Raw genomic sequence first — 8,399 nt, 5'->3', positions numbered from 1 at the left:
TTAAGCGCAATAAATCCGAGATTGTGAGTCGATATGTGACACTGGATGAAACATGGCTCCATCATTTCACTCCGAAATCCAATCAACAGTCATCCGAGTGGACTGCATATGATGAACCCGCTCCAAAGCATGGGCAAACGCAACAGTCGGTTGGCAAGGTTATGGCGTCTGTATTTTGGGATGCGCATGGAATAATTTTCATTAACTACTTTGAAAAAGAAAGGACCATCAACAGCGACTATTACATAGCGTTATTGGATCGTTTGAAAGACGAAATCACCGAAAAACAACCGCATTTGAAGAAAAGAAAGTGCTGCTTCACCAAGACAATGCACCGTGTCACAAGTCACTGAAAACGATGGCAAAAATCCATGAATTGGGCTTCGAATTGCTTCCTCATCCATCGTATTTTCCAGATCTGGCCCCTAGCGACTATTTCCTGTTCTCAGAGCTCAAAAGAATGCTCGCTGGGAAGAAATTTTTGTCGAATGAAGAGGTGATCGCCGAAACTAAGGCCTATCAAAATAAAATCCGATCCGATAAGGCCTTGAAAAGCAAAGGACAAATCGTACTACAAAAATGGTATCGAAAATTTGGAGGGTCGCTATAATCAGTGTATCACCCTTGAAGAGAATTATGTTTAATGAAAAAAAACTAATTTTGCCAAAAAAATATGTGTTTTACTATGGCGGACCGGGGACTTTTCAAATAATCGGTTAAGTTACAACTTCTTTTTCAAGCACGAATTTATATCTTGTTATAAATATTATTTTTTCACTAGCCGAACTAGTGCACTAGTTTCACTTTGCACACTAGCAGAATTATTTTTAGCATAGACAATAATATTCTTTTATATTCCAGACAAACTAGAATTATAATAAACATAATTAACATCAATTTATATGAATAAAAGACGTTAAAATGCATAAAATAACTTCAAAACAAAGCTAATTTAACAAAATTATCGAAAGCAACTTGTCTTTTTGTCTTGTCAATTTATTGGTAAAATGCAATCAAAATTGAACATGCAACTAGAGAGAAACTAAGGAATCTTAATAGTATTATCTCATAAAACGTCTATGAATTATTATGGGCAAAGAGGAAATTAATATCGACATTTTAACCACATGTTATTATAATTGCGTAAACATCAATTAAGACAATTAATGTTTTTCTTGTTTTCTGTTCTTAAACCTTATTGTAAATCAAAAAACGCACTTTATCTTATTATAATCACAAATTATTTTATGTATAAACTAAGTGAAACAATATTCTTTCATTCCCATTGAAAGAAGCAACAAAAATCGCGATGATGAATAACAAACGTGTTCCATGAAATATTAATTAGCGAATCTGAAGAATTATTATCGTTAGTGGGTCAAACACTCGACTTAAGAAAACGGTACCTGTTCTATGCTGCAACATATATTGACCTCCTTTTGCGAATTTCCTGGGTTTACACATTTTTAATAAGCGTTATTCAATTCTATCGTAATTGTTTTTCTTTACATAACAATCCGAATACAACAATTTTGCACACATGAAAAAAATCCATGTTTATGTTGTATGTTTTAATTATATATAGCAATTATTTATTCATATAATAGTAATAACAGACAATTCTAAACTCTATTTTTACTGCAAGAACCCGAAAATAATAACATCCCTATTCCCAAACGTTTTTTCTTGATTTTATAGTCTTACATAACTTCGCTCATGCTACAGCATTCATATTGGATATTTAAACAAAGCTACGTAACCGTCCACTTTTATCAGATAAAGTTGAACTTGATTCTTCATTCGTGCTACAAAAAAATATTTCTGATTAGATGGAATTTTAAAAAACAAAAAGGCGAAAGCAGCAGAACGCCTATTAATATAAATTTTTTATTACAGGTGACGTGTTTTCCCCCTAATTTGTAGATGCTAAACTATTTCCAATTAACCTTTCCTATAGCACTCACTCGTTAATTATTAAAATTAAAATATGTTGAATTGGCCCACAATATACCAGTTAAAGTCAATCTAGTAAAACAAAAAAACGCTATAAAACGCCAAAGCACACTATCATATTTTAACATAATTATACAATAACAAAAATTGTCTGAACGTAAATGTTTTAATATCCAAATAAGTTTTTATAACTTAAAAGAATAAGTGATAACACCAATTTTTCCTATTTTATCTGAACAGTACATTTTTTTGAAATAGTCCACAAATTAATCGCCGCCGTGCTTCTATATCTACGAAAATAAAACACAAATGCAAGTAAACAATTTTACTTTATTGGAAAACAGAGCCTCTCCCTACAGTATATGCAGACATACCCTCTCAATGGAAAAATAAATACATTGAACGTATCGAGATAAAATTGTATAAAAACTGTTTAAGACTGTATTCATAAAAAGATCTGCAGTGTACAGATTTCTCATTCTGGTTTTATGTATATATATATATTTGTTCTAATAAATAAAACAAAGCGTAATACATGGAAATTTGTTATAGACTAACTAGTGACCGATAATTCACCGTTTTTTATACTAATCAAGACACCTTATGTAAAAAACAACCGCAAACCTTTCGGGGATAAAAATCTAATATAGATATATTAAGAGAATATATTTATCATTGCCATATGATATTTACATCGTTCGATAAATCTATTAACTGTTTTATTTATCTCTCATGTAACATGTGTATAAATTTTCCTATGTTCTGAACAGTAAAATCAACAGCCATCTGCACAGAATAAAAAAATAAAATGAGATTAATAATGCCGCTAAAATCAGATATGATGTATCTAAATCGTTGAAACAACATAGGAAAATCTTGATCCGATCGAGTTTCGCTGCGTTAATAAGTAAAAAACACAAAAATTAATTATAGATCACCTAAAAATTATAAAATGTTTAAATTTATTTTTATATAAACTAAGTCTTATTATTTAATAACATAGGTTCATGCTCTGTTGATTTTAATCTGATCCCAATTCCAAAGTTATTCTGAAAATGAAAATAAATTTTAAGAAAAAAAAACATTAAAATTAACTAAAAAAACACTTACAAATGCCAAGTCCAAATTCCTTGGCATCATCCTCGGTAATATCTCCATATTCCCAGATGTTGCGATGATCTTTCTTGGCTTCATCTTGGGCTGCTTTGTAACTTTCCAGCTGGAAAAAAATTATCGTTACAATTAATTAGATCAAACTGCAATAAAGTTCAGTTCTGAAAAGGAAGGGAGTGATTGTAGAGGTAAATACTTTGAATCAGAGTAAATAACAAAAAAAAAAGTGGAAAACGTGGAAAAAAGCATAGGAAAAACAACCGGAAAGTAATGTAATTATAAGAAATGCAGTAAATAAAATTAAATAGCTAAGTTAAGAAGCTAAGCAGGTTGAGCATGTTATAGAAAAAAAAAGAAGAGTTACATTAATAGATATAGAATAACCATAATATGCGCTCTAAGATTGAAAAAGAGAACAATGAATAGGATACAAGAACTAGAGAAAGAAAACTTAACTACAAACAAAAAGACTTAACAATATTTAAAATACAGTCACCAAAAGCAAAATCATAAAAAATATCAAACAAAACATAGGCAGGAGAAATTGAAATAGGAAGAATTAGGCACAGATAAAAGAGAGGGAAATTAAGGAGAGGGGTAGAGAACATTATGTAGAACAAAGAGATGATAAAAATAAATGAACATCTACAGACAGAAAAGAAGGAACAAACAAAAACATGTGAGAAAAATCAAAGGCAAAAAGTGATTAGAGTACAATTACCCCAAAAAAACAAGAGAATAAACTTGCAAGATAAAGATTCAATGACGAATCAAAAAATTAAAACTGGGACGAAACTAAACCAATCATTCACTCAAGCTACAAACAAACTTACCAGTTTATTCGACCTCCTTTTAATGTTATCAATCTGAAGCAAACCCTCTGCAATCAAGGCTTTGATAACATCCTGAGTACCGGAGGTGTCCTTATGCAAAGAAGCACCGGCTGGCCCGTTTTGATTCCTAGTCTCGATGTTGAGGTACAATTTTCCGGCAGTACAATCTTCGCGCAGGTAGTTGAGTGCTGCAAAAAAATTAATTCATCAAACGTTCGCCGAATTTAATAAAACGGCTCAACGAACCCATCGCTTTGTAATCATCGTCTTTCGGTAAAATAACATAAGGCAAGGAATATTCAGTTGCGAACGGTCTGTCGTTTGAATATGCTGTCGGTAAACGGCCTAATCTGGTAGTGTTCAATGTTTCGCGGTTGCCGTAATCAATGTATAAAACTTGCGCTTTGCCTGATTGAACCTACGACGAACTTATTAATAAATAATATTGAAGCCGAATAAAAACAACGCACCTTTTCTACTTTAACTCTGTACCATTCGTTATCAACGGAATATTGAGCGGCGCATATTTCTCCTCTTTTCGGCGTGAACGACCCTGGTAATGGGGGATTAGCTTCAAATTCTTGCCTCATTTTAGCAAAGAGAGCTTCAGCCTTGGGACCTTCCGATACTTTTTGGACGAAGAATGTTCCCTCAGGTGTTACTTCAGTCACGATTACTTCTTCATAATTAGCAGTGCGCTCGACGGGCTGAAAAACAACACAAACATTCAGTATAACACTTCTTTATGAGTATCACAGATAAAATAAGATCTAAATCACATTAAATGAACACTTACGGTTCTTTCTTCCTCCACCTTCTCTTGAGGCTCAGTTTCCACATAATTCTTCCACCTCTTAAGTTTTTGAGACTTAGCACTATCCTCTGCCTGTTTCAACTGATAACAAAAATCCACCTTAGTTACAATCAATATTTATTAATAATACACTTACTTGCGAGGCATAAGCAGATTTTTCTCCAGAGAAATGAACAGATGCTAAACCTGCTCTAACCAACTCAACAGAGATATTGTAATTATCAACCCACAACCATCCAATGAAGTTGCCCACTTTGTCATGAGTGTCAACTTGAATAGACACCTCTCTCTGCAAGCATCTTTCTTTTGTAAATTGCAACGCTTCGTCGCCAAATTCTTCACCTTCGGTTGCCGGAAGGTTAGTAGTGGCGGCACGAGCAACTCTTGGACAATTTATACCACCTGAAATATAAATTTACTTCATGTAACGTCTTTAGCATTGGTTGAGAACCAAGAAGCATCTATAATGAGACTTATAATAAGAAGATAGCGATAAGATATAGTTGAACCAACGAAAATACATAATAAACTAAAACATAATGTATAAATAATCAAATCAGTTTAACTAAATGTTTAGTTTTTTTAAGGAGATAAAGCGTCGAAATCTTTGGACTTGTACATATTTGAGACTGTTATTTCACTGTTAACAAGATAAAGTAAATAAACTAGCCCCTTGTTTTTGAACAAATGTTGAAAAAACAAAGTGAATAGCTAGTAATTGTTTTAAATTGCGTGAATCATTCTGATAGTGGCGAATCTGAAATTCGAGAAGAGAGAGGCAGAATAACATCCATAATTTAGTAAAACCGGAATTATGTATTTATTTCAATCTCAGTGTTGATAGTTAAATATTAATGTTGGAACTTTAAAAGAACACAAAAAATTGTCACAGTGTCACAACATTTACATTGGAATTAAACAGCATTAAAGTTGTTACGAGTATTACATTTATATTGCCTTTTTATAGTAAAAAATAATCAAAAAATAAAACATAGAATAGAGTAAACTTACCCAGTAAGAATGTACATAAATTGTTAGATTTTGGTATAAACAACCTAACTCTTGAACCGCTAGCAACAAATTCCACGATAGCGTCAATCCTCTGAGTTCTTTGAAATGAGGATAATACCAATCTAGCTCTTGCACTATCCTGTACACCCAATAATATATAAAGACATGAGTAAAATACATCTTGAATTAATTAACTTACAATTTCAGTGATTCTCATTGGACCGCCGTCTTTTTTAGAATGGACGCCAAGAAGAGATTTTTCTGCTTTTGATTCAGCTTTCATCAGTTCATCATATCTACAGCTCCTTTGATCATCATCTTGCCTGTATTTGACTACTGTGGCCAGACCTTTTGAAACTAAAGCTTCAGCAACATTCCTATAAACACAAATTCACATAGAGAATTCTAAATGTATGCATGCAAGCCTCTTACTTTCCACTGATTGTAACCGTTGCACAGACTCTTTCTGGGAAGTTTTCCCTTGCTTCTTGTTTATAATCAACAATAACATGAACCTTCTTACCGATCAATTTTTTCCTCAAGTACTCACGAGCTTCAAACATCCAAGGAATATCATATAAAGGTCTAAAACCTAAAAAATAATATGTTGCTATAGCGTCGCATTATTATTATAATATTACCAATAACACTACCTTTTTGTTTTGGAGGTAATTTTCCTTCTTCATCAGGTACAGCCTTACCCTCTCTGGGAGGCCTGATACTAGCCAAAAACACTTTCTTCACAGAACCATCGGCCATTTTTAATTGAAGTGCATCTCCATTTACAACTTCTATTACTGTAGCACTGAACTCTTTTTCCTTTCCTGTTATTTGAGGAACTCTGGCCTGATAATCTTTCCATATTCTTTTCTGTTCACTTTTAGCTTGCTGTTCAGCTGCTCTGAATTTTTGAATTTCACTTGATGCCAATGAAGCCAGTGACCAGTCAACGCACCTAGCGAATCCCTCGCGAAGCAAAATTTCGGCAATATTACCTAATAGAAAGAATACTATTAGTCCGAAGCAAAATATATATTTAATCTGTACCTTTTGGATGTACTACACTTCCAATTATATTTGTAGTGTTGTTAACAGAATGCAATACAATATCTACATCGCGCTGTAAAAGACGCACCTCAACAAAATACTTTGCCTCTTCGGCAAATTGCACTTTCTGGTTCGGATCAGGTTTACCTTGATCATCCAATTTAAAACCATTACACTACAAAATTTAAAAAATTAACATTATAACTGAATTATGTTATATAGTAAACCATAACTTACTCGTATACCTGCAATCATCAAAGTAATGTAATGAAAATCAGGCAACAAAAATGCACGAACCGTAGAGCCATCACGAACATGTTCAATAATAGCTTTCAAAGGTTTGCCTTCATTCTTTTCCACAAAGGCTTTCAAGTTATCAACTGACCATTTAACATCTCTAACATGATCCTAAAGTTCAATGTTTATTTTAGTATTAAAAAATTGATAAAACCATAGTAGAGAATAACTTACAGATGAATTGCTACCCCATTTCCCTTTTCCAGCAGACTTAGCAGCATCTTCTATTTCTCCCAATTTGGTAAGCTCTGCTGTTGGTCTAACACCTTCTCGTCTCACTGAGGCTAATCCTTCAGCTACCAATGACTCAGTAATATTTTCTGCTGTATTAAAATCTACAAAAACAAATAAAATACATTTCCTAGAAATGCAGAATTATTAAAAAAGATGAATACCTTTTCCTAGATAAATTGTTCCATATTCTCTGGTTGAATTTGGTGGTTTCTCAGATGTAAAATAAACCTGTTCACCAATAAGTTTCTTTCTGAGAAATTCTCTAGCTTCCCAAGCCCAGGGCTCATCTTTGGTTTCGCCACTAAAATATATTCATCAATCACATTTTTAAAAAAAATTCCACAATATAATTATAACAAAATACTACACTAGTTAAATTTATATGCTAACATACCTGGTATCATTTGGTCCCCCTGGACGCCGAGCTAATTTTGGGGCTGTAACTCCCGAAAATGCAATTTGTTTCTCTGGAGGGGGAGCACCAGAAGGCGCTCTTATAATAACCGAATCTCCAGACAAAATCTAAAACATTTATACCACATGTAAATATGCTATCTCATTTTTAGGTTAGAATAATTATTTTTGGAAATTAGCTATTTTTATGACATGATACCGAAATAGTGCAGTTTTTGTTACATCGACAACATAAAAAATTATAAGATTAGAAGCTCATTATGAAGAACTTTCTATTCCTTATGTTGCCAACACGGCACTCACTTAGTCAAACCAGACGGTACTTTAGTATAGGAATGAAAAAATCCTAATATTAAGGTAACTAATGAAAACAAGATCCCAATTATATTTTAAGGAAAACTCACCTGTTTAACAATTCCGATTCCGGGTTTTAGCACGGGTGCTGGAGTTTGCTGAGGGGTCGTCATCGTTGGTCCATCAACTTCCAAGTTGTCAGTATTTTTAGTAAGGGGTTCTGTATACTGTCATATGACGTAACGATAATGTTTGGTCCAACAAGAAAGGGAGGGAGATGACATAAATGCGCCGAAGCACCAGGAGAGTAACAGAGATAGCAACAGTGCAATGTGGCAGTCACGTGACCTCGTAGTGAAAGCATGGAAACAGGGGTCGTTCCACTTTCA

The 8,399-nt window shown here is 33.3% G+C and overlaps 1 protein-coding gene across 1 annotated transcript; it reads right to left on the bottom strand.

Annotated features, from left to right (window-relative positions):
* Window positions 1-2,265: 2,265 nt before the first annotated feature.
* Tudor-SN (Staphylococcal nuclease domain-containing protein 1) lies at window positions 2,266-8,277 on the bottom strand. Its single transcript, XM_076408973.1, has 17 exons — window positions 8,121-8,277; window positions 7,697-7,824; window positions 7,464-7,603; window positions 7,243-7,403; window positions 7,009-7,179; window positions 6,772-6,946; window positions 6,378-6,719; window positions 6,157-6,316; window positions 5,924-6,101; window positions 5,725-5,863; window positions 4,850-5,115; window positions 4,696-4,794; window positions 4,370-4,606; window positions 4,146-4,317; window positions 3,900-4,087; window positions 3,064-3,172; window positions 2,266-3,002 (listed from the first exon to the last, which is right to left on the bottom strand). Coding segments are annotated over exons 1-17 (2,730 nt in total). The 5' UTR covers window positions 8,184-8,277; the 3' UTR covers window positions 2,266-3,000.
* Window positions 8,278-8,399: the final 122 nt, after the last annotated feature.

Source organism: Rhynchophorus ferrugineus, unplaced genomic scaffold, assembly GCF_030347505.1.
Source record: "Rhynchophorus ferrugineus isolate W39M unplaced genomic scaffold, kcgeb_rfMv2 rfM6, whole genome shotgun sequence".
In the NCBI taxonomy this organism is placed as follows: domain Eukaryota; kingdom Metazoa; phylum Arthropoda; class Insecta; order Coleoptera; family Curculionidae; genus Rhynchophorus; species Rhynchophorus ferrugineus.
The sequence above is the reverse complement of the archived record's forward strand: the minus strand, read 5'-3'. Positions and strand labels throughout refer to the sequence as shown.

Excerpts from the sequence above, each read along its gene's own strand:
- Tudor-SN (XM_076408973.1), bottom strand. The coding sequence starts at position 8,183 with ATGACGACCCCTCAGCAAACTCCAGCACCCGTGCTAAAACCCGGAATC. Across the intron at positions 5,116-5,724 it reads TTTATGTACATTCTTACTGG|GTGGTATAAATTGTCCAAGA; the intron begins GTAAGTTTACTC and ends TTTATATTTCAG. Across the intron at positions 3,173-3,899 it reads AAAGGAGGTCGAATAAACTG|CTGGAAAGTTACAAAGCAGC; the intron begins GTAAGTTTGTTT and ends ATTTTTTTCCAG.